This window comes from Sphaerodactylus townsendi, linkage group LG10, assembly GCF_021028975.2.
Source record: "Sphaerodactylus townsendi isolate TG3544 linkage group LG10, MPM_Stown_v2.3, whole genome shotgun sequence".
NCBI classification, from domain to species: Eukaryota; Metazoa; Chordata; class Lepidosauria; order Squamata; family Sphaerodactylidae; genus Sphaerodactylus; species Sphaerodactylus townsendi.
In genome coordinates, this window is record NC_059434.1 from 65,722,681 (window position 1) to 65,749,878 (window position 27,198).

At 42.8% G+C, this 27,198-nt stretch overlaps 1 protein-coding gene across 1 annotated transcript in view; it reads left to right on the top strand.

Moving 5' to 3' along the window:
- Positions 1-27,198, top strand: part of MYOZ2 (myozenin 2) — a 43,789-nt gene that overhangs the window by 6,811 nt on the left and 9,780 nt on the right. Inside the window, exons 3-5 of the mRNA XM_048510028.1 lie at positions 6,533-6,702; positions 19,334-19,463; positions 22,247-22,430. Coding sequence (XP_048365985.1) covers positions 6,533-6,702; positions 19,334-19,463; positions 22,247-22,430 — 484 coding nt within the window. The remainder of the gene's footprint in view (positions 1-6,532; positions 6,703-19,333; positions 19,464-22,246; positions 22,431-27,198) is intronic.

Sequence of the window (27,198 nt, forward strand, 5' to 3'; positions counted from 1 at the left end):
CTGTTATATCAATATTGCTGTTATTGCAGTTATATCGATATTGAACACCACCACCCCCAAATGAAAGAGGCAAACATACTCCGGATCATACTTTGCTGAAGAAGGGGACTATGTCATAAAACTGATATTCTTCTCCAACACACACACACGCACACGCATAGACACTTCCTGCTGCTGCTGCGGCTGCCGCCATGGGAGAATACAGAGGCTTGTTATTTCACTATTCCTTGGTATTTTGATAGTCCTGTATTAGATCTGTCACTATTTCAGTAGATCTAATATGGTAAAAAAGCTTGAAGTTGAAATAATTTTTTTAAAAAAAACCTTCCAATCATTAGGGAGGTTAGAAGTAGAGCGGGAGAGGTGGGTGAAGCCAAAAAACTGGAAGTGAAGGATAACATCAGGCCATTTCTTTTGTCATCTCTGCAAAGCACGGGGAAAGGTTGCTCTTTGCCTGATATTACAGTAGAGATTATGGAATCTGCCACAACATTAGCTCTGTCATGAAAAGAATCAACCTTCAGTGCAGGACAGAGCACCAGTGTATAACTGGTCAACAAACATGCTATATAAATTTAAACCATGGTAGAATTGCTGTGATCTTCAAACAAGACCTTTGTGCACAAATTGCCGGAAGTGTTTCAAAAGATTTTTGAGGAGCAGAAAACACTTCCTGTGTAAAGGAGCCTGTACTAAAATATATAAGCCCAAACCAAAAGCTTAAACAGAGCAGCAACATTAGCATGATGGGTGGTTGCTGGATATTGACATATTTCCTATTCAATCGCCAGTTGGCTCAGGGAAAGCCCAGAGTTTGGAAAAGAGTACAAATCAACCCAATCGATAAACTGAGTTCAACATTATTATTCTGATTACTACTTTGGAAATATGGTCCACTGAAATTAGCAGTACTGAAATTACCGGTAGTGTATTATTTTTCAGATTGTTGTCCTGTTGGCAGTATTCTTTTTACTCATCACCCCCTTTCCAGTTGCAGTTGGCTACCATCAGTCAAGCTCTATCCGCAGCTTAATTAAACCAGATAGTGCAACTGTGTTTTAATTTGACAGAGGGGCCTGATAAATGTTATGCTTAACATTTCTGGGTAGCTGCCTAGACACACTAAGTGGCTTGGATCCTCACCTGAAACATGAGATGGCCAATGAAAGTTCTGCCACAGAAAGGATGTACAAAGCATGTGCCTGAGAGATTAATCAAGCCCAAACATTTAGTCTTCATTAACAAGCAAATGGTATTATGAGAAGTCAGTCTGAACAAAGAGCATCCCTGTTTTATTAATATAAAAGGAGTTTCAAGTGGCAGAGTCATATATGAGTCAAATATTTTAAAAAATTAAAAATATTTCTGGTTGGCCTTGACAATGGGCCTTTCCCCACTCGCTTCCATCCCCCCTATGCCGCGGCTGCGGCGCATCCCAGGTACTTGGCCTTGAAGCGTCCCCACGACCTCGCCGCTCTGTATGCGTACGCTTCAGAAGAGCTGTCTGGGATGTCAGCTGGCTGAGGGGCGCGACAGCAGCAGCTTCAGGGCGGCTGCGCTGTCGCCGCCCCTCTCAGTGGGGAGTGCCGAGGGACCCCGCGCTACTCTCCTCGAGTAGCGCGGGGCTTAAGGTAAGTGGGGAAAGGGCCAATGACACTCGAAGAGAAAATTATCCATAGTGACTAAAGGGAACCACCATATTCAGAAGCAATGAACTTCTGCATGCCAGTGCTAGGAGGCAGAGGAGAGCCTCAGATTCTGGGCCCTTTTATTGGCCTTCTCCCAGGGCAGCTGGTTAGCCACTGTGTGAAACATAATGTTAGACTAGATGGACCACTAGTCTGATCCATCTCTTTTGCTATTCTTAAATGGATTTCACAGTATTCATCAGTATCACAGGATTTCTTAAAAGGATTTCACAGTTTCTATCAAAACCACATATTATATTGCCAAAAAAAAAAAAACTGAGGAAAATACTTTTTGGGATCATCTAAAATAGCAATGGCATTGGGAGAGTGGTGGGGTGAACTTTGGGAGAGGGGTGGGGGTCAGCTGCCATGCCTCCAGCCCTGCCCTCATCTGGATGTTACTTGACCCTGTGGCCAAATAGGTGTAGCTACCACCCACACATCCCTTCTATTTGTTAACCCTGCCTAACACTGTCTAGAGATTAAGTGATCAATTTAATCCTCATCAGCTGTAGCAACAAGACTTTTAGAAATATTGCAGGAAGTTGTTCATGGTTCTTCCATCCTGCACAGAATCTTATTGTATCATAAGAGGTGGGGCTCATTCCTGTTGGTGCTGTGACTTCATTCCCTCTCTCATTGCTGCTCAGCTGCAATTGCTCAGAAACCTTCTGAGTCAGAAGCAGCTGACAGTCAAGGGTTGATGAATCCCTGGACTAAGTTTTCTGGGAATCTGTCCTTTTCTTACCCTTCAAACAAAACCTAAACTGGGACTGACTGCTATATAAAGCTGTTTGGATAAATGTTTTCATTTGTTGAAATGCATTCAGTTCCTGCATTTCCATAAATGAAAATATTTATTCCCATGGTCTTGAATTTCATGTCATCCTGGATGGTGTGCATGGTTCTCCCTCCATTTTATTCTCATAACTAGCCTATGAGGGAGGATGTCATCAAGTCAGCAAATGAGTTTTATGGCAAAGGCCCCTTCTGCACACGCAAAATAATGCGTTTTCAAACCACTTTCAAAACTGTTTGCAAGTGGATTTTGCTATTCCGCACAGCTTCAAAGAGCACTGAAAGCAGTTTGAAAGTGCATTATTCTGCATGTGCGGAATGAGCCAAAGTGTGAAAAATTACCCCAGATTTCCTCAGTCCCAGTCAGATACTCACCTAACAGCACTTACCTAGGAACTAGTGGTGAGTAGAAAATGTCTCCAGATAACCTACTAGAAAAGTTTCTTTGATTGATTTACAAATAACTCATAGGCTGCTCAATGTATATTACCATCTATGCTTTTTGTGTTTTTAACACATTTAACGCACCATATTTCCTAAGCTCTCATTCATTGCAACAAAAGGTGAGTGCCAGACTGAAAGCAAAACTTATTTTCTGGAAAACTCATTTTGAGTTTCACAATGTTCCTGTGGAACTGTCTGACCAGATTAAAATATTTTGGGAACCATCAGACAAATGTAAGAAATACAGATTTATTTTTTTTAAAAAAAGAATTTCTTATTTGGAAAGTAATTTTCTTCCTATAAAAATAAAATGGTAGAAACTCTGAGTCTATGACTGAGACAGTACATACGAAAACCATCTTACCTCAGTGAAACTGGCAATGGGCTTTCTGCTTGGGAAGCAAAAACAGTCCCTTTTTCTTAACTGTTGGTTACTCGGCAAACATAGCCCACCAGCCTTATACTTGATAACTTCCGTGTTTTTCCAAATCTCAGGCAGGCAGGAAAAACAGGAAATCTACTAAGCCCTTGGTCGGCCACCTTATTTGACTGCTGAAGTGCTTTCATCTTGAAGACCACAAGTTGTATAGGTCTGATTCAAGAACAAGATGGTTTAGTGGCCTGTAGACAAACTGTCGTCTGTGTAAGCAATTTATCCAGGGCCCAGCGACGTTACTGAAATGTTAGCATGATGATTTTGCTCTTCATTAAACTCACAAGGAAACAAAATTATTTTCAAAACTTGTGACATGCAGAGATATTTTTGATTGCATCCTATGGAAAGGGAAGACCATATTTACTAGTTCTTTCCTTAAGGTTGCCAACCTCCAGGTATGGCCTGGAGTTCTCTGAGAACTACAGCTGATCTCCAGGCTACATAAATCAGTTGTTCTGGAAAAAATGGCAGCTTTGGAGAGCAGATTCAATGGCATTGTACCCTCTCCTCCAAACGTCCTCCTTCTTATCCAGTGGTCCCAAATCGCCAGGAATTTTGTAAGCCAGAGCTCACAACCTTCTCCCTTCTTCCTACACAGACTTCTAGTTCACCCCCTGCTGTTTCTGGGCAAGGGGTCTACTGTCCACACGGAGCAGCATTTTGGGCCAAGCAGTGGAAGGTGAAGAAATCAAATTCCACTAAGAAAAATACCTTCCTTTAGAAGAGATTTACCACAGGATCCAAGCCATCGTATATTATGAGCCCTTCGGGGATAGGGTGATATATTAAATCAAATTAATAATAATAATAATAATAATAATAATAATAATAATAATAATAATAATAATAATAATAATAGTGATAAAAATTCTTCTTTGACTGTTGTATGGTCAATGCTTATGCTCTGTAATTGAGACACCCATAATGTTAGCTACTGCTTTGTATGAAGCCAGATTATTCATAAAGAGTTTGAGCCAAGTGTGTGACAAAATATATTACCAGCTTCAGGACTGTTGTCTGGAGCCTGGAGGATGAAGCAGCCAACAACACAACATAAATTGACACCCCATGTTTCAGAATACTGGGCATGGATGTCAAAATTAAGCAGATTTAAGAGTCATTCATTCCAGTTGGTGAGAATTTGGCAGTTACTGAGACCTAGAGACTTTTGAGAGGCCAGCCTGTCATAAAACTGTAGTCAACACTATCACCTTAGTGATACATCTAGCCCCATACTTGAATTTCTAGCTTTCATTTAAAAACAAAACATATTTACCTAGTCTACCACTTTGCCTGATGAAAGTATAACTGCAGGAGTATTTTATCTCACTCTACTGCCATACAAGGAAAGGAGAAGCTAAATCATGTCTCTGGAGCTGCCTCCTGTCTTGAGCTCATTCCGCACATGCAGAATAATGCACTTTCAAACTGCTTTCAATGCTCTTTGAAGCTGTGTGGAATGGCAAAATCCACTCGCAAACAGTTGTGAAAGTGGTTTGAAAACGCATTATTTTGTGTGTGCGGAAGGGGCCTTGGATTATTTAATTGCTAGCTGAATTAATTTGTTGTAATGTTCCTTATCCAATGCCATTTTTTCAGTCCGTCCTCTGTTCTTTCTTTGTTTTCTCTTCCTTTTAGTTTCAGCAGCAAGTAATCTTATGGGCACAAAAATTTCTCAGAACTATACTAAGGTGGGGTGGTTCCTCACCCATGATTCAATACACACAGCACAAATAAGACATCCTGGGGAGTCTTAAAAAAAGTCACCTCCTAATTTTTTGTTTGAACAGCATGGTGTCAGAGAGAGGCTTCACCCCCACCCCCGCCACCTGCCATTTTGTCCTGCCTGAGTTTAAACTCTTGCACCCGACATTTTGTGCTGCAGGGATTCTCCATGTGTGCAGCTATTTGGAGAAGGTTACTCTGGCATTTGCTCTGCAGGCTCCACTGTTGGGTGCCGTTTCAGCCCCAAAAATACATGGTTGTACTCAGCTCATCCTGCCAGTTCCAGCAATATATAATTTTCCTTTAAAAAATGTTTTCAATGATCTGCTTTTGAAGCTACCCAGACATGATTTCAGAATCACAATTGAATTTCATATTGTGTCTGTAGCTTCGGAGACAGCTCATTGAAAATTTCAATAGGGAAAACTATATATTGCTGGAATTGGCAGGACGAGCAGAGTACGACCGTGCACTTTTGGGCTGAAATGGTGCCCAGCAGTAGATCCTGCAAAGCAAATGTCCGGGGTCACCAAATAGCTGCAGGCATGGAGAATTTCAGTAGCACATGTTAGGCACCAACAGAAGAAGAAACTGACAAGAGGCTTAACAGTCAAGCAGGAAAAATTAGATGTCTCCTCCGCTCCTGAGCACTGCACAGCTAGCAGGAGACTACTTGCAGATGATTTCAGGAAAAAAGTCTACATTTTAGCATCTTCAAAAAAAGACGGCTCAAGCTGAATAAGTCTTCCTGAAAACATCTTGGGGGAAAAAAGCTGTTCAGAATTCCCCTCCGTCTTTTTTTGCATCCTCAGGATGTCTTATTTGTGCTGTTCCAAATAGACCCATGTTTCCTTGGACAGTTTTTGCTCCCAGAAGTAGGTTGGGCCATGGGAAGGGACTAACAATATCTTCTTTTCCTTGGAACCTTCTCCTTTCCCAAACCTCAGCTGTTTTATTGAAGCTGGCTACAGTTATGCAGTCAGAGGCGGAGCAAGGGGAAACTGTGCCCAGGATGCGCGCGTGCCCTGTGCCCCTGCTGCAGCACCACCCACCCCCTCCATGCCCTGAAACACCCCCTCCACGCCCCCTTCACAGCCTGGCCATGCCTCCACTGTGGCTCTGTCCGGGGTGTCATCCCCCCGCACTGTGGGCGCCACGCCACTGTATACAGTAGTAAGGTACCTTCTCAAGGGAACTGTATTTCTTTCACATGTCTGGGAGGAAAATTGAGATTGGGAAGTTCTGCTGATGCTCTTGCCAAAGAATTTAACAACCAAAAAAAACTTTAAAAAACCTTTTGCCAGAGTTTGTAGGAAATATTAAAGTGAATGCTTAATGCTCTCACTGAATTCAGTAGAACTTAAAAATGCACAGCTGTGCTGGATCATTCCACCCTTTTATAATAATATTCTTAGAAATGTATGCTTCTATTGTTTTGTAGAATCACCAGGAATAGACCTTGGGAAAAAGGTCAGCATCCCCAGAGACATAATGCTGGAAGAATTGTCACTGCTTAGTAACAGAGGAGCAAGGCTCTTTAAGATGCGTCAAAGGAGATCCGACAAGTACACATATGAAAACCTACACTTTTTATCTAGCAAACCAAGAAATGTGAGTCTTTTAAATTATAAACCTTTTATAATAGAATATGATTGGCCTAGAAAAAACCTTGTGTCCTCTCGTATTGAATCAGACATATGTAGCCACAAGTTGAACCAGGTGTTTGATGATCACCACCCCATTACATTTTCACAGATCCAGGCAGGTAGCAAAAACAGGAGATGTAGACTACCATACTTGGTACTGGGCTGAATTCAGTATGGTGGGTGGCAAGTTGTACATCCCTGGACTGAGGGCATCACTGGCCTAGAAAAGATTTAAGAATACAGGGGTGAATTTGGTCCCACCAGTGAGTCCTAGGAACCTTATAAGCAAGGGGCAAAAGAATACCAGCCACCTTTTGTTTTTGTATCAAAGAGGGTCAACATATTGGCTAGAATCTAGATAATTGAAGTTGTCAATAGATGTGGATACGGGGGAGTATGTATTCTCTTTTCCAGCATACGAACTGTTATGCTTTGAGTGTTCCTAAATGCAGAAAAGCCACAACAGAAGTGAAACTTTGAGGAAAGTTGTGTGAACTGTATGCCCCAAGTATGTCCCAAATGCACATTTATATAGTTATGTACGATAAAATAGCTATGGCATGTAGAAAGGCTTGTTTACAAGTATGTTATAGGATAACCGAGAGTCTTTATAATTTTATTGGGACTAGTATTTCCTGACTTCATAAGAAGGCTTTTGAAAAAGCAGGCAGCTGCCTTAGCTCTCAGGCTGTACATTCTTCCTGCGCCACAGTTTAGTTCAAAGTAAGCTGAGACTGAAGCCTTTGAAAAACTGCAGTGGTCTGAACTCATGACAGAATTGATCAAACATGTTCAAATAATACAATTTTGAAGAGCTCTGGTACTATTGGTGTTTTGTGAGAAAGAATGGTTTCAAGGGGCTAAATAGCTCTATCTGTTATCAATCCTCCTTAAAGTCAGGACGATTGTCACAAATATGCAAAATAAAATACAATGCTAGTGTTACTGATTTGGAGAAGAAGACTAAAGAAACCTGAATTATTTCAGCAAAGAGAGGCAATAGGTATGTGGAAAGGTAACACACAGTGGAACAAACAGTGCTAGTGACACCAACAACTAAGAACAGAAGAAGAGATCAGAGTATAAGACATGAATTCTGAAGAACAAAAATAAAAACGAACAGGTGTATGAAAAAAATAGAGGTTAAGAAGCATAGAAACTGGAACAGAAAGGTCAGAAATATGATGTTCATGAAGAAGAAATAATTATATTTATTATTATTTTCTAGAGTATTATACAATAAAATTAGGAAAAGGGATGCAATGGAGGAAGAAGAAGAAGAGTTTGGATTTATATCCCCCCTTTCTCTCCTGTAGGAGACTCAAAGGGGCTGACAATCTCCTTGCCCTTCCCCCCTCACAACAAACACCCTGTGAGGTAGGTGGGGCTGAGAGAGCTCAGAGAAGCTGTGACTAGCCCACGGTCACCCAGCTGGCGTATGTGGGAGTGTACAGGCTAATCTGAATTCCCCAGATCAGCCTCCACAGCTCAGGCGGCAGAGCTGGGAATCAAACCCGGTTCCTCCAGATTAGATACACGAGCTCTTAACCTCCTACGCCACTGCTGCTCCCTGCCTTTCGCTTGTTGAGTCTGAAGATGCCTTTCGCTTGTTGAGTCTGAAGATGCGTACAAGGTTCTTAGAAGTTTGATTTGTATGACTCTTAATCCACCTAGTTGCTTACTTCTGCCAGGGGAGTTAGGGCTGGTGCACTAGTCTGGGAGACAATAAATGCCTGGTTGTGACAAGAGCTGGTCACTCATGCCTTGTTAAAATACATGGTGGCGTATCAACTTCTAAAGAAATCTAATCCAGGACCAGGGGCAGAGCGAGAGAGAACTGCGCCCGGGGCATGTGTGCGCCTTCCGCCCTGCCCTGGAACACCCCCGCCCACCCCCACCCCGGAATGCCTCCGACATTACCCCGGAACGCCCTCACCATGCCACCCCAGGGGTGTGCACCTGGTGCATCATGCGCACCCCCATCCCCTTGGCGCTATGCCACTGCCCAGGAGATCTGAACAGTTACCATCCAATCTCAAATATACCATTTTTGAGCAAGATGATTGAAAGAGGGATAGCTGGAACCTCTAAGGATTCTTGGATGAAGCAAATTATTTGGATTCTTTTCAGTCTGGTTTCAGGCCTACTTATAGGATTCGAACTGCCTTAGTTTCCCGGATGGCCTGTGGTAGGAAACAGACAGGAGGAATGTGACCCTGTTGATTCTCCTGAATCTTTCAGTGTCTTTCAGTATCATTGATTGTGGCCTACCTTCTAGTTTGGGCCTGGGAGACACAGTTCCACTTCATTCTGCAATGATTGTGTTCTTACAGTCTCTGCAATGATTGTGTTCTTGTAGTCTCTGGAACCAGCAGAGAGGAGTAGCAGCAGAAGAGACTTGGCCAGGAAGAGCAGAGTGACCTGCTGGTGTTCATTTTGGAGGGCTTTTCTCAAAGCCACAGCTTTTAAAACAGTGTATTTTAACAGGGGTTATCTCTTTTTCTCCTTGTAAGGCTGCTGAATCTGGAAGGTGGGTCTTAACAGGGGTTAACAGAGTTCATCTCTTGTTCCTCTTTGTCCTGAGAGGTGGGGCTTTTGTCCTGAGAGGTGGGGCTTTAGTTCAGTCTCTTGCCACTGCCCAGGAGATCTGAACAGTTACCATCCAATCTCAAATATACCATTTTTGAGCAAGATGATTGAAAGAGGGATAGCTGGAACCTCTAAGGATTCTTGGATGAAGCAAATTATTTGGATTCTTTTCAGTCTGGTTTCAGGCCTACTTATAGGATTCAAACTGCCTTAGTTTCCCGGATGGCCTGTGGTAGGAAACAGACAGGAGGAATGTGACCCTGTTGATTCTCCTGAATCTTTCAGTGTCTTTCAGTATCATTGATTGTGGCCTACCTTCTAGTTTGGGCCTGGGAGACACAGTTCCACTTCATTCTGCAATGATTGTGTTCTTACAGTCTCTGCAATGATTGTGTTCTTGTAGTCTCTGGAACCAGCAGAGAGGAGTAGCAGCAGAAGAGACTTGGCCAGGAAGAGCAGAGTGACCTGCTGGTGTTCATTTTGGAGGGCTTTTCTCAAAGCCACAGCTTTTAAAACAGTGTATTTTAACAGGGGTTATCTCTTTTTCTCCTTGTAAGGCTGCTGAATCTGGAAGGTGGGTCTTAACAGGGGTTAACAGAGTTCATCTCTTGTTCCTCTTTGTCCTGAGAGGTGGGGCTTTTGTCCTGAGAGGTGGGGCTTTAGTTCAGTCTCTGGAACCAGCAGAGAGGAGTAGCAGCAGAAGAGACTTGGCCAGGAAGAGCAGAGTGACCTAACCTAACGGCGCGCGCAATTTTAATTTAATTTTTTTGTTTTTTAAATTAATAAGTACATATTTGACAGATAGTACGTGCAGATAGCTCCAGGGGAGCAGTGACTAAAAGCTTAATATTTAAATATCTAAACAAATCAGATATGAAGGCAGAAAGCCAGCAGGGGGATGGGGGCTTTCCAGTGTTTTGCACTGAGTGTCACATGTATGACTATCTGCCACTAGGACAGAAGTCGTGGGTGTGCCCTCGCTGCAATGAGCTCCTGGCACTCAAGGAACGTGTGGGTTCTCTTGAAGCCAAGGTGGCAGACCTGGAGAAGCTGAAAGAAGCAGAGAGGGTGACAGACGAGGCTTTCAGGGACCTAACAGCCGGGTCCCACTCCCAAGGTGACATCTCTTCAGATGTCATGGAGAATGAAGGCCTTGGGGATGGAGGGTGCCAGTCTGAGGTGGGGGAAGATGCTCCCTTAGATGGGATCCCTTCCTTAACTGGTGATCAGCTATCCTCTCGCACTGAGGATACCCCTCGGGGAGGTGGGGGGCTCCTTGTAGTGGGTGATTCGATCATTAGAAATGTAGAGAGTTGGGTTTGTGAGAGGTGTGATGACTGCATGGTGACTTGCCTGCCTGGTGCGAAGGTTGCGGATGTCACGCTTCGTCTAGATAGGCTTTTAGACAGTGCTGGGGTGGAGTCAGCAGTTGTGGTCCACATTGGCACCAACGACATTGGGAAATGTAGCCGGGAGGTTCTGCAAGCTAAATTTAGGCTGCTAGGAAACAGGTTGAAGTCCAGGACCTCCAAGGTGGCATTCTCAGAAATGCTACCCGTTCCACGTGCAGGGCGAGCTAGGCAAGCGGAGATACAAGGTCTCAATGCGTGGATGAGAAGGTGGTGTAAGGCAGAGGGTTTCAGATTTGTCAGGAACTGGGGAACCTTTTGGGACAAGGTAGGCCTGTACAAACGGGACGGGCTTCATCTTAACCAAAGAGGAACCAGGCTCCTGGTGCTCAACATTAAAAAGGTGGCAGAACAGCTTTTAAACTGATCACTGGGGGAAAGCCGACAGGAGCTGAGGTGACTTTGGTTCGGAATACAGTATCTATGGGGATGCAGACAGAGAGGGAGGTTTTTCTAAATCAACCACATATAAGCGAGGAACATAGCAATGTGCATGTGACAAGGGATAGTGTCTACAAAAGACTTAAGGGGAAAGCACATAAATCCCAGGTTAAGGACAGAGGCAGGGTATACAGGTGTCTCTATGCTAATAGTAGAAGCATTCGACCTAAAATGGGGGAGCTAGAGTACAGAGTTTTGAAGGAGGACTTTGATATAGTGGGCATTACAGAGACATGGTGGAATGAGGAGAACCAGTGGGATGCTGTTATACCAGGCTACAGGCTCTATAGGAAGGATAGGACAGGGCGCATTGGGGGTGGAGTTGCCCTTTACATCAAAGAGAGCATAGTATCACATAAAATAGACAATGCAAGGGGAGCTGGTTCCCCTACAGAATCACTGTGGATATCAATACCAGGTGTGAAGGACAGTTTAATATTAGGAATATATTATCGTCCTCCTGACCAAAGTGCACAAGAGGATTCTGAGATGGAAAAAGAAATTAGAGAGGCCAACAAAAACAAAAATGTAGTGGTAATGGGTGATTTTAACTATCCCCATATAAACTGGAAAAATGCATGTTCAGGTCATAGTAAGGAGAGAGCATTCCTGGATATGCTAAATGACTGTGGCTTAGAGCAGATGGTTGTGGAACCAACCAGGGGAGAGGTGATCCTAGATCTAATTCTATGTGGGACCCAGGACCTGGTGCAGGAAGTCAGTGTTGTTGAGCCGATAGGGAACAGCGACCACAATGCTATCAGATTCAGTATCTCAGCATGCGAACAAGTGGCAACTACTAATGTAGTTACATTCGCCTTCAGAAAGGGAAATTTCTCAAAGATGAGGGGGATAGTGCGCAGGAAGCTGAAAGGGAAAATCAAGAGAGTCAAAACTGTCCAGGATGCTTGGAGGTTATTTAAAAACACAGTAATAAAAGCTCAGCTGGAATGTGTTCCACAGGTTAGAAAAGGCAGCACCCAGTCCAAAAGAAAGCCACCATGGTTAACAAGAGAGGTTGAGGAAATTATCAGAAAAAAGAAAATGTCTTTTAGAAAATGGAAGTCCAGTTTGGCTGATGAAGAATATGAGAGGGAACACAAATGGTGGCAAAAGAGAAGCAAGAGTTAGCTGTAAAGGGAGGCAAAAAAGGAGTTAAGTGAGGAACGCATGGCTGCAAAACATCAAGACCAGCAACAAACAGTTCTTTCAATTACATCAAAAGCAGGGAAGCCAGTAAGGGAAGCCAGTAGAGCCCGCGGATGACAAAGGGAACAAAGGGTGTGCTAAAAGATGGTAGGGAGATTGCAGAGAAGCTGAATGAATTCTTTGCATCTGTCTTCACCCAAGAGGAGGTGAGGAACATTCCCCAGAATCTTTTAGAACCAAGCTTCTTAGGAGGCAAATCTGAGGGAACTAGCTAAGATAGTGATAGACAAGGGGAAGAAGTTCTGGCAGCCATTGATAAACTAAATGTTACCAAATCCCCTGGCCTAGGATTGTATTCCCTACCTAAAGAGTTCTTAAAGAGCTCTGGCATGAAATTGCTGATCTTCTCTACCTTTAATATGCAACTTATCCCTGAAACTGTGGCTCCATCCCTGAGAGACTGGAAGGTGATGGGCCACTGTCACACCAATCTTTAAGAAAGGGATCTAGGGGGGACCTGGGAAATTACAGAGGCCAGCTGGGTTTGACATCTGTTTCCCTGAAGTAAATTGAGTATAATCTATCATTAAAGATAAAAATATAAAACATGTAGAAAGAAAGCAAGACCTGCTGAGAAAGAGTCCAGCATGGCTTTGGGTGCAAGGAGGCAAAATCCTGTCACCTACAAACTTACTAGGAGTCCCTTTGAAGAGGTGTAAAATACAGTATGTGGACAGGGAGGTGAACCCGGTGGACATTGTCTACTTGGATTTCCAAAAGGCTTACGACAAAGTTCCCTCACTGCAGGAGACTGTTGAGAAAACTCAGCAAATGAAGGGAACAAAGAGGGGAGAGTCCTCCCATGGATTAAAAACTGGTCTGAGAAACAGTGGGAAACAAAGAGTGGGTGGTGTAAATGGGAAGTTCCTACAATGGAGAGATGTCGGGTAAGTGGTGTCCCCAAGGATCCGCTTTGGGACCAGTGCTCTTTAACTCCATTCGCCGTAAAATGACTCCAAAGTAGGGGTGGCTTAGCTAAGCAGTGGCTAAGCCCATTGGTAGATGATACCTACCATGTAGGGTGGTGAGAACCACAAAAGGACACTGAAGAGCTCCAAGCCGGACCTTGAGCAAATTAGGAGAGTGGGCTCCAGAAATGGCAAAATGCAGTTTCAATGTAGCAAAACAAAAGTGAAGTACACATAGGGGCAAAAAAATCCAAACTCTACATTAATGCGCTACAGGGGGGCTGGGGTGCTACTCAGTCATGACCAGGAAAGGGATTTAGAAGCGCCTTAGTTGATAGTTCCAATGGGAGATGTCAACTCAATGCATGGTTCAGCTGTGAAAAGGGACAAACTCTATGCTGGGGATCATTAGAAAAGGGAATTGAGAATAAAACTGCAAAGAGATTGTCATGCCCTTATATAGAAGCAGTGGTGCTAATCACAGCACTTGAGATACTGTGTCCAGTTCTGGTCACTGTGATCTCAAAAAAAGGATATTGAGGAGATAGAAAAAGTGCAGAGAAGGGCAACAAGGATGATTGAGGGACTGGAGCACCTTCCCTATGAGGAGAGGGCTGCAGCGCCGTTTGGGACTCCTTTAGCCTATGGTGAGGAGGAAGGCTGGAGGGGGGATAAGAGACGAAGTCTCCAAAGATTATGCATGGGGTAGAAAATGTTGACAGAGAGAATTTTTTTCTCTCTTTCTCACAATACTAGGAACCAGGGGTATCTACTGAAGAAATGCTGGGGAAGAATTACAGGACTAATAAAAGGGAAACACTTCTCTCACGCATAGCGTGGTACAGGGTGTCTTGGAATATGCTGCCACAGGAGGTGAGTGATGGCCACTAACCTGGATAGCTTCTTGTAAAAGGGGCTTGGACAGATTTATGGAGGAGAAGTCGATTTATGGCTACCAATCTTGATCCTCTTTGATCTGAGATTGCAAATGCCTTAACAGACCAGGTGATCGGGAGCAACAGCCGCAGAAGGCCATTGCGTTCACATCCTACATGTGAGCTCCCAAAGGCACCTGGTGGGCCACTGCGAGTAGCAGAGAGCTGGACTAGATGGACTTTGGTCTGATCCAGCTGGCTTGTTCTTATGTTCTTATGTTCTTAGTTTCAAGACAGTGTTCTAGGGGACTGCTACTCAGCCTCTTGGTACCTTGCCTTTAGAGTCCCACAAGTTACCATCATCCAAAGCTTTTTAAGAATACATGAAGCCACTGGGAGAGGTCATCTGAAAATTGGACTTGGTTGTAATCAGTATGCTGATGAAACTCGGCTTTATCTCTATTCACCAGTCTCCTGTCTTTAGATCTCCTTTGGCTCAGGATATACTTCATGAATTTGATAAGCAGGCATCATTCTGCATAGCTTTTGCACCAATAAATGTGTAGTCTTGGGCAGCCCAATCCACAGCCCGAGGCTGCTGGGGATGGCGCTGTTGGCATACTGTCTGATTTGCATATCCAGGAGGCCTTTGTGGAAAGGTGCAAGGAGGTGAAAATGTAAGCCTCTCTCCCAAAAAAATACATTCCAGAAACCGTTCCTATAGGGCTATGGGTGCTTGGCAACTACCTCAAACAAAGCTGAGGTGGAAGCCAACTAATCTTCACACCCAGGAATGTTTCACTTGGCCCCTCTGCCAGCATCCAATGAGACACCAGCGCAGCTCTGTAGAGCTGAGGGGTACTGGCTCTTGGAACCTTTCCCCCTCCACTAGTGAGAGCGCACCTTGCACTGGGCAAATGAGTCAGTGCAAACCCACATCAGCTCCACAACCCTATTCAGCCCCCCTCCCCCGCCCAGCATAGGATTATGCTGTAAGTACCACAGAATTTTGGAGAAATAGATAAACCTCTGAAAAGCCTCAAATGCTATTTTTAAAAAATCAGACTGTTTCAATATTTAGAAGCAGAGCGTTCCAGAAATAAAGACTAACAAGAGGAAATGGCACAAATGAGAAAAAATTACACAGGATATATGGGTTTAATTTCTTTTATCAACATTGCCTGTCCTGTCAAAATATTTTCAACCAGGTTTGTAGTACTACAGGAATCTCAATTTGCAGCACTATCCCAAAATATTTTCTCAACATTTATACTTTCCTATGAGATTCTCCCATTCCTTTGAGTGTCAGGCCACCTAATCCATGAGATCCCGTCGATAAGAAACATTTATTTTATTTTTAAAAATTTCTATTACACCTTTCATCCCTATTAAGACTCTCAAGGCAGTGAACAGTTGAAAATATTAAACCAAGTTTTTTAAAAAACCTTTAACATATAACAAAAATTTAAAATGTTAGGAGAGTTTGCATGAGGAAATTACAGTTCAGAGGAAGTTGAAAGTTCTGGGAATAATGGAGAAAGAGAAATATAAGAGTAATCAAGATAAATAATAAATTTAAGATAAATCATAAATTTAAGCGGCTTGCAGAAGCAGCTTTTTAAGATATTTAAAAGGCCTTCAGATATCCAAGTCTCAAGAACATGGGTCAGATTTAACAGTGGTTGATGAAAATGCATTGATATGGTTTAGTTTACAGTTTTCATTGCTAGGTATATTGGAAGGATCATAATTCTTGGCTGGCAAAGTACCAAGTTACGCAGATCAGTCCAAACAAATGCCAGTAAAAATACTATGCATTCCACAGACACAAAGGGTTTGCTCTGTTGCCTACTTTACACAAAACCTGTTTTAGAATTCTGGTTCAATGCTGTGAACATAATTTCTGTACTCTTTTGTCACATTCTTCATCATTTTCCCTCCAAGCTGCCCACAGTATGGATGCTGAGTCTAACATATGAGTTAAAAATTCGCTGTTTGAATCTCCACATGGTTCACTGTCATTTAAAGAGATCTTCCTTCTTAAGCCTGTAGTTTGAACTTTTTCATTGCCATATTATGGCTAAAATAAGGTTCAGACTTTTTAGAGTGTTCTGTGTTACAAAAACAATTATTAAAGCTTGGGATGCTGCCTTGAAACTAATGACCAAGGAGAAAGGATGGGTAAAGCCTATTGGTTGGTAATCTTCATGAAGTGGGCTATACTAAGGTTATTATCATGATTTTAAAATGGAGGTGGTATTTGGAAAATACTTTTATGGCAATTATACGGGGAATGTGCAACTGAGATAGACCATGAACATTCTAAGAGTTTAGAATTTGCCCAATAGTGACAGGAAACCCCTTCCATTGGCCCCAATTCTCCACCTATGAGAAATGGAACAGGAGAAAAAATTACTAGAAAATGAACTTAATAACTCCTACAATACTATATACAATTGTGTTCTGTAAATTTCATAGTTCAGGGGCATTGCTGTGCACTATTGTCACTGTGGACCTAACTATGATCTGAACTATGTCGCTGGACATTCCTTGGTCCATTATGGAAATATAACTGGTAGCTCATCAGTACACATGCGAATATCACCTCAGGGCCATTTAATTTGGAACAACGTTGTGTGTGTGACAGTCCCGATTCCAGAGGTGGGATCCACCAGGTTCTCACAGGTTCCCGAGAGTAGGTTACTAATTATTTGTGTGTGCCGAGAGGGGGTTACTAATTGGTGATTTTGCCACATGATTTTTACGCCCCTCCTCTCAGCAGTGGGGCGCAGAACTTGAAGCAGTCTAGCAGGAGGTGCACTGGCGTGCGTGGCAGCCTGCGCCTGTGTGCATTCGTTTCCTGCCCAAGGACCGCCACAGCGGCTGCATCCTTGCCAGAGCCCCGCCCAGGAATGCCCTGCCCACGGAATGCCCGGCCACGCCCCTGTCGTGCCCTGCCCAAGCCCATTGGCACTACGCCACAGTTTGAATCCCACCACCATGGGGACCTGTTACTAAAATTTTTGGATCCCACCACTGCCCAATTCTAATACAAACTATCCACAAATCATTCCTCATGTATCAGACAAAGAATTACTATTAGAGACTAGTGATCATTAGTGTGCAACCTTTCCTGTGGCATCCCACAGGGCACACTCCTATCTCGCATGCTCTCTAGTCTTTATGTAATACCCTTAGCTATCATTAATTTGCAGATGATGCACAACTGTATATATCCTTATACAAATCTCTTAGTGATGCAATAGAGATCCTAAATCATTGCTTAGCTGCTGTGGTTAAATGACTAAGAGTGAACAAATTGAAACTAAATCCAGGAAAGACAGAAGTAATGCTGGAGGTCTTGAAGGATATTATGCTCCCCACATTTGATAGTGTTCATCTGACTCTCACTGACTCAGTTAAGAGCCTTGGGGTTGAGAAGGACTCAACATTATTGCTGGAGAAACAAGTTAATGCAGTTACAAAACAGATCTTCTAACTCAGCCTAGTTTGAAAAATGGCCCCTTGATACAGCTTATCTGGCTTCCTGGACTCATGCCATAGTGACAGTGAGACTAGACTACTGTAATTTACTGTACATTGGTCATCCCTCAAAATCAATTTGGAAACTCCATTTGGTGCAGAATATTGCACTTCAGCTATTATTGGAAGCTAGATGAAGCATGGATATTACTCCCATTATGAAATCACTCCACTGGCTGCCTATCAGTCACTGAGCTCAATTTAAGGTATTGGCTATCATCATAGCCTTATAGCCTTCACAGCCTTAGACCCTCATATTTACAAGACTGCCTCTCCCACTATGCTCTGCCATGACACCTTCACTCATCTGAACAGAACCTTCTGCAGGTACCAATCAGCAAATGGGCAAAATGAACAAATGTCTATCCATGTGCCTTCTCCACTGTGGTTCCACTTGTGGAATGGTCTGCCTGCATGGCAGGGGGTTGGACTGGATGGCCCTTGTGGTCTCTTCCAATTCTATGGTTCTTGGAGGTCAGGAAGGCTTTCACTTTCCTGGCTTTCCACAAACTGCACAATGCTGAATTATTCACGAGAGTTTTTCTTCACAGAGAATAGAGTGCCACTGTACAAAATGATCTACACAGTTACTTGGAAACATTATTGAGTGTGGTCCATACCGCTGTGTATAGTTTGCTGTAAATTAGATCATAAAGTGTAATATTGCATCATTTTATGTGCCATGTTAACATTTAAACTTTACTTCAGTTCTGTTTTTTTTTTTTAAGTTTTCTGGTTGTTTCTACGACTCAAATCCCATTTCAGAGTTTATTGGCTATCGTATTTTGTTGATTGCATTGACTCACTCTGTGTAATCCGCCTTAAGTCTTAGTGAGAAAGGTAGGCAATAAATAACGCAGATATATGGATAGACAGACCGACAGACAGATAGATAAAACTGGGCCTGCTCATAGCTGGGAAGAACAGAATTTAGTTCAGAACAAGTATCTCTACCCAACTTGGGGAAGTTCTTGGGGGAAACATAGTGTCTAATTAAGCCCTGCACCTATGTAAACTAGATAATTATGAAGTTAGTTGACATCACTAGTTGGTCAATCAGGCTATAGCAATCAGTTTCCTTACCCTTTCTGTATCGACACCTCTGTGATTGATAGAGCTTTACAGAAGTCTTTTACATGTTCCTCTGTGAAGCTAAAAAATAAGCACACACCTTTGTTTTGGGGGCATTGATGTACTGAAGTATGTACAGCCTTTTAAAGTAAAGACATCTGACAGTTTTTGCTGCAGGAAAAGTGATATTCTATTAGATAGCTCACTTGTCCAGAGCACAAGACGCCTATCACTCCCAGCTTGCCAGATACTTTCCACTCTAGCTTTTGAAAGCCAGTTAATCTTTGTGGCATTTGGTGCCATGTCTTTGAAACAAGAATAATACTTCGTTAGTTCATAAGGGAGTTGTGAGCCTGACAAGCTTGCGGTTCTCAGATACCAGAGCGGGAAGGGAGAAAATGGTCAGAAAACAAGCCACCTGAAACAGAGAGCTTACTATATTGGTATCCCAGTTAGGGAAAGCCAGGTCATAGGGATGTTGTTTTCAGCAGTCACTTGGCGTCTCTATTGTGCACCTGATAGCTGTGCTATTTCTTTTTGTTCAAATGCAGCTCAACGAAGTATTGCAGTATGTTCAACTAGAGGGTAGTGGCCTGGAAGCTGGCCAGCAGCATGCACCAATCACACCTCCTAATACACCTGATCTACGGGGTCCTCCAAACCCTGAGAGCATTGCTCCAGGTAAGCCATTGTGAATTATTTACAGCAGACTAAAAACAGGAGCTGGCAAAGTAATTCATTCCGGCAACATAAGAAATTATCTTTTTTTTAAAAGCTGCACAAATCAGACCAACGGTCTGGATTCTTACTAGAGTAGAAGTATAGATGAGTCACAGCCCCCATAACATCTGTGGGATGATCAATGACAAAAAAGCAGACATTTCACAAGGCTTTCCTCAAAAAAATACATATATACCGATTTTATTTATAGCGAGATATCCACACTGGTTCTGATGGATTGCCAATAGCACAATGTCATGTGTTATTTTTGTGTTGTTGTGAGAGAACTATTAAGAACTATTTTTCAACAGGGCAAAACCAATGCTTAGCTATAGCACTGCACATGAAAAAATAAAGCATTACCAAGTTATAGCTAAGTATTCCACTATCTGGGTAGAACAGCAGGGAGCCAAGGAGCACATAAAACCAGAAGTACAAACTATTTTTTTCCAAAATGCTGCAGGCATTGAGTTAGGCAGGGAGGAACAGCCAATAGGAATGTGTAGCCATGATGCTATTTTTATGATGCTGAGATTGTACAATCCAAGCACAGAAATGAGTATTACAGAATTCAGCATCCAGAGAATCTCATGTTTTCAAACACAAAAGTAATCATAATACTTAGCATTTTAAAGAATATTCAAAGTACTATTTATTATCATACTAATTTCTACATGATCAATGAGTTTAAAAAGGGAGAACTGTGGCTAGTAAGTGGGTAGGAGATACGGCCAGTGGTGGGATTCAGCAGGTTTGCACCACTTCGGCAGAACTGGTTGTTAAAATGGTGCTTGTAAACAGCCAGTTGTTAAATTATTTGAATCCCACCACCAGAACCAGTTGTTAAATTATTTGAATTCCACCACTGGATACGGCATTTTTGCAATCCCATTTTATATGGCAGTCATAAGATTTGGAGAGTACTGGAGACTGTCATAAAACAAGGAAGCTGAGAAAGCTGAACTTGCGGTCAGAAGTCCTTGCCACTTACAGCAATGGGCAGCCTTATCCAAATCCTGAGGTGACGGGCTGCAGCACTGATGTGGCACTGCGCTGCCACCTCTAAAAGGACTTTTTGGCAGTGTGGGGAGCAGGGAAAAGTCCAGAAACCTCCTTATTGCTGAAAAGCCCCAGAGTGTTGAAAGGACATACGCCACAGAAAATCTGAGGGTCGATGTGCCATGCTACCAACCCTCAATCCTGGAAGGGAGCCAACTAAAGTCAGCTCTTCTTCTGGGAATCCCCAACCTGCCCCCTCCCATGCACAGCACAGCCCCACTGCAGCCTGGATTTCCAGGTTCTGTGGCAGTGGAGCTGTGAGTTGGCCAGCTGCTGGTGCATCTCCCCCTCCATTGGGGTAAGGGCCTTCCCACAAATGTACACCACTCCCACCAGCCCTTTTGCCTTCCCCTATAATGGGGCTCTCAGATAGAAGATGAGTGGATCCCCTATAGCACATAACAACCATTAGACTTTAATTGATCTAATTAAATGGAGAAGCCATAATTCTATTACATTTTCACACTGTTTCTTGCCACAATCCCATGCATAATCAAAATTTAGTAGATTTTTAAGGCCATTCAGTCTTACCCCATATGAAAGAAACCACTCTAAAACTATTCCGGTTTGGGGAGCTTACAGAACTAATTATACCACAATCTGCCTCAATATGCAAGTCTTTACAGGAGGGTTTCAAAGGAACCCTTTACCGGCATGCCAATTTGATTCTCCAGCAGCAAGAACATTTTAAACTTTTTGATGTAAGGACATTCATTTATTTTATTCAGAGACATTGAGTAACAAAGAAGCTTTTCCCCCCCTTTAAACAGCAAAAGCTAACTGATTTGTGGGGAATAATTTGTAAAGCAAATGAAGTTTTTCTGACTTGTTAGCCCTAACACAACATTTTGTACTGGAAAGCCCTCTTGGAAGTGGCAGAGTGGCATCATTATGGAGCTGCATCTGGGCGCTGGGCCCTGGTGGCCTAATTCCCAAGTAAGTGTTGTTAGGATTGGAGTGAGATCTTTCTAAGTCCATTGAAGTCAACAGTACCACTCTGATGATGATGTTACTTTTTCAATGGCAAAATGGCTATCAGTTACCATTCATGCACAGTACTAGGGTTGCCAGCTTCCCACTGGGAGCAGGGAATTTTCCACCCCCAGCTCCCGTTGTCCATCACAGATGAGAGGAAATGCCCAACTAAAATAAAGGGGTGGGATCAGTGTCCCCAGTGTGATGACGTTGCTTGTGATGTAATCTGGAAGTGATGAATTCATATTGGGTGATGATCTAGCATTGAACCTAAACTCTATGATTAAACAATATAGTTTTGAGCAAATGTTAGCACATTACCCCCCAGTGGAATGACATCACTTCCAGGTCACATCAGAAATGATGTAATTGTCCTGGTGACACCCCCCCCCCCAGCAATATGGAAATCCCCACCTGTCCCATCTTCAATACTACAGAGTATTAATGGTAATCATTACACATATTTGAAAGCAGTACTAATGGGCAACATTATAAATACATGAAATCGTTACTCTTGATTGCAAATAAAATGTCAAGACATACAACAGAGGGTAGGGGTAAGAGGAAGCAGTTTGACAATGGAGAGTTTTGAGCAGGTGTTTGGATCCTACTGGGGCATTATTTGTTGCATTTGAAAGAACTAGGAAAATGTAAGAACTAGGAAGAATTACTACAAAATCCACACATGGTATTCTAATTTTCCTCCAAAGGATATTCTGGACCACTGCAGACAATTCCTCCTGAGAGGTTCAACACTACAGCTGTGCCAAAGTATTATCAGTCACCTTGGATCGAAGCCATCAGCAATGATCCAGAGCTGTTGGAGGCTTTATATCCTAAACTATTTAAACCAGGAGAAAAGCCAGAGCTGATCAACTATAAGAGCTTTAACAGGTAATTTGGGTGGACAGCAGGAGTTTTATGAGACTATAGAAATAATAGCATGCAAGCGATACATATACATACTATATGGATGGATGCCTCTTCCCTTTTAATCCCAGAATAACATAAATTTTCACCAGACCTGTCATTTGAATCACCCCTCATAAGTGCAGGTTACTAATTGGCCCATTCCACAAAAATAACTGAAAACATTTTGAAAACGGTTTCAGTTCCCCGTTCCCTTTACCATGATGTATATCTGTACTCACCTCCGGAAGAGGAGCTGCAATGGGGACATCTGGGCGGCTCGCCCTGGGCACCACCATTGCAGTCACGTGACAAGGTGGGGGGATGTTGGGGGACTTTCAGGGGTGAGGTGGGAGGGGGCACATGGGCAGTTCATGTCCTGGGCGCAGTTTCCCCTCCCTTCGTCACTGCTCACCCCCTTGAAATGATTCCTGGCTGCCATTACAAGGTTTTTCCCTTTTGGTTTAAGTTCTGTGCTGAATCGATGCTTCAATGACTCAAAGCTCCTTGCTGCAATTCTCCATTCCTCACGTCATCGATGCCTTGAACATTAGCTCCCAATTAAAAAAAACAACACAGAAATGAGCAAATAAACAGATGAGGGCAAACCGAGAGTGAACTGGAAAAATGGCGCCCAGGTGAAAGTTCAGGGGAAGCAGAGAGGCATGGGAAATGTAGTAAATAGCACAGCAACTGAAATCATTTTAGAAACATTTCAACTGGAGAATCATTGCGGGAATTCATTTAAAATGTTTTGGAGCTGCAAATAAAATGTTTCGTGGTTAAAAACCATGTAGAATTCCATAGAGGAAACATTTTATTTCCTGTCGTAAAACATCTGTGCAGAAAGGGTTATTGTGCAAGTCAACTCTTTAGAGTCAAACAAGTAGAAAAAGAGATCACAGTTCTCCCAATATTTTTCAAAATATAACATTCAGGTGTAAACAGCCTTAATTAAAATTAGGGCCATGGGGGGAGGGCAGAGAAGATTTACTGATACTGTTCATATGCTGTTTCTTCTATCAAAGCATAGCTTCTGTTAGTCCTAGCAGGGGGTGGGAAAGATAGCCGGTTGTCTTATTTTTTTCCTTTGGAGAGCTGCAAAGAGCAGATGGAGATTTTCATTGTGCCACTGCGTGGGTAGGAAAGGCTTAACCTCCTTGCAGCTGCAATCCAAATAGGATTGCCATTTTTACAATACTGTGAGGATCTTCTCATGGATTTCTGAGTGTCTCATATCATTTTGGCCTTAAGAATGGACAGAATGGGCTGATTGCCCAGGATGTATTACACTACATATGAGCACCACCATAAGTGCACAGGAAATGTTCGTGTGAATTGAGCTATATGCAGGACATCTGTACCCTTTTCAGCTAAAAGAACTAAGTATGGTTGTGCATGCTGCAGCAGAAGTTGCAGCAGCATATTTCCTCGCTTAAAAGTAGTGCAAATTCTCTTTCAGTGTCTAACAATCTTATTTAAGTGCCACCTTAGTCAAAATTATTATTTCATGCATTATTAAATATAGTACTTTGAAAAACAAACATTTATATTGCCTCGGACAGCTATTAGCAAAACTTTCCGTATATACTCGTGTATAAGCCGACCCGTGTATAAGCTGAAGCATCTAATTTTACCACCAAAAACTGGGAAAACTTATTGACTCGTGTATAAGGCTAGGGTGGCAACTCCAAAGCAGGTAGGGGTAGGGAAGAGCCGGGGCGCCGGATCGCTCCCACCCACCCCTCCTGGATCCCCACAGCAGCCTTGGCTCCCCTTAGCTGCTCTGGCGAAATGCCAGACAGAGCATTCACCTGCTTTTGGAGTTTCCTTGCTTGCAAGCAAGGAAACCCAAAAAGCAGAGGACTGCTCTGTCTGGCATTTCCTTGCATGCAAGCAAGGAAACACCAGAGCAGGCGGGGGCAGGGAAGAGCCAGGGTGCCTGCTCCCCACTGGATCACTCCCCCCGCTGCCTTCCAGATCCCCACAGCAGCTCCAGCCCTTGACTGCTCTGGCATTTCCTTGCTTGCAAGCAAGGAAACGCCAGACAGAGCATTCACCTGCTTTTGGAGTTTCCTTGCTTGCTTAAGCAATCTTTGGAGCATTGCCCTTTTAAGAGAATGATAGAGACACCCTGCCCAAGCAGCAGTTTCCCTGGAGCCAAGCCTTCAGAGCCGGCAGGGGAAAGGAAAAGACGAGTGGGTGAGTGAGGGGAATGATGGGCGGCGGCAGGTGGCTCGCGTATAAGCCGAGGAGGGCTTTTTCAGCACAAAAACTGTGCTGAAAAAGTCGGTTTATACGCGAGTATATACGGCACCTTTTTCTATACGTGTGTCCACCATTGTCTTTCCTGTTTGGTAGGCTCCGTGCTGCTGCATTGAAAAAAAAAATGGTGGTTGCAACTATAGAAAAAGGTAAGTCTTGCTAGTAGCTGTCCAGAGCAATAGAAATGCTCTTTTTTCACAATACTATGTTTAATAGTGCAGGGAATAATGATTTTGACAAAGACGGTGCTTAAATAAGGTTGTTAGATGCTGAAAGAAAATCATGAGGCTGGGAAAGGCAGGCACTAGGACCTCATCGGAGCATTCCACCACAAAGAAGATCTAGGACCGTGGTGGCGAACCTTTGGCACTCCAGATGTTATGGACTACAATTCCCATCAGCCCCTGCCAGCATGGCCAATTGGCCATGCTGGCGAAGGCTGATGAAATTATGATCCCTGGCATCTGGAGTGCCAAAGGTTCGCCACCACTGATCTAGGAAGATGTGGTAGATTAATTCACACATCTCCTGTGTTCTTTTGGTGAAAAAGGGTATAGCAATGATTTTCATCATCACAGCTTTTTTTTTCAATCTCTACGATCATAAATCAGCTACATGGTGAAAATTGGCATAAACTTACTGGTTTTCGAATCTGTGAAGTGTGTTTGGATCAATAAACAAACTATGGTTGTCCTTTCTTCCTCTGTGTCCGTGTTGCAGGTGATCCATTCGCAATTTTATTTTTTAACAGGAGCTCATACTCATTCACTTTGTTGTTTATCCATCTCAAAAAAATTCTTATGAACTATTCAGGGAATTTGTTGTGACATCTCAGATTCCAGCTAATCATTATTAAGCAGACTTGACTTTTATGCGAAGTTGTAGACCTGTTGGATCCAGGTCATGAAATGGTATATTTAAATGAAATGCAAAATGAGTCAGCTTTTAAACAGGACTGCTTCTCTGTAAATATTATGTCTATCTTCAGCCTAAAACTTTTCCAATTACTGTGAACACATACATGATCATAGAAACAGCTGTGAGCAAGAAATCAGGCAACTTAATCTGTATACTTCATAGTATATAGGTGCCATATCAATTTTTTTCATTTATATTAGTTTAATATAAAATCTAAGTACCTTGTGATTGAAGACTTCATTTCAGCATAGTCTGAGGCACCCACAGTCACCACACATTCCCCATACATCTTAGAAGACCATTAGTTAGAATGTGGGTGAATTTTGTATACTCATAGTTAACTTTAAAAAATGTTCCAAAATTATTGAACCAGCAAAAAGAAGGTTGAATTCTAACAGAAACAAAATCTAGGTACCACATACAAAGAACAGAAAGAAGATAAGCTAAGAAAGAAAATGTTTTCTTGTTATACTGTATACTGTGACTTTTAGCAAAACCTCTAGACATGTTGACACTGAGAGGAACTATTTTGGGAACATTTTACAAAATATCCAGGCTGTGGCTCATACTTATTCATTCCAGATACAGTAATTTCATTTACTAAGTGAAACGCTTAAAAAAACTAAATGGGTTGTATTTAATTCCAAGTGACTGGCAGAACACAAAACAAAACATCCTTTGAGAAACCCAGAACGCTAGCAGGCCATAGCTATCGCAAACAGGAAGCAGACACGACATACTAATGAAGAATGTCAGGAACAGCATTTGCCATTCTACAGAATAAGAGCAAGCAAATTATTTTAACATACCAAGATATATCAAAATTCATATACCAAATATACCAAATATTCCAGGATTCATGGCTGACAGCAAGAAGTTTACCACAGGCTGATCTAGTGGGTAGATTACCACAACCAGCTCACCAATCCTACCTACAGCTGATACTTCCTGCATTTAGAATTAGCATTAATAAAAGGAAACATTTCTTTATGCAACGTGTGATTGGTGTTTGGAATATGTTGCCACAGGAGGTGGTGATGGCCGCTAAACTGGATAGCTTTAAAAGGGGCTTGGATAGATTTATGGAGGAGAAGTTGATCTATGGCTACCAATCTTGATCTTCATTGATCTGAGGTTGCAAATGCCTTAGCAGACCAGGTGCTCGGGAGCAACAGCAGCAGCCGGCCATTGCTTTCACATCCTGCATGTGAGCTCCCAAAGGCATCTGGTGGGCCACTGCGAGTAGCAGAGTGCTGGACTACATGGACTCTGGTCTGATCCATCTGGCTTGTTCTTATGTTTGCAACCATTTCTTCCTCATAGAATGGTGAGGCTCATTATAGGCTAAAGAGATAATGAAAATTAAGAAAATACATAAATTTCAAGATTACCGAAAACTGTCAGGGCAGTTTGGATGGCTGCTAGGCATGCAATTACCTTAACATTCCTCAGTATCTTGGAGCCTCTTTTGTTGACTGGAATAAAGAAATAGAGGGCACCACATCTGGATGGCCTTCCTAGTTCAGGGGAGGAATATGTTCGGGGACCATAGCTCTTGTCTCAATACTAC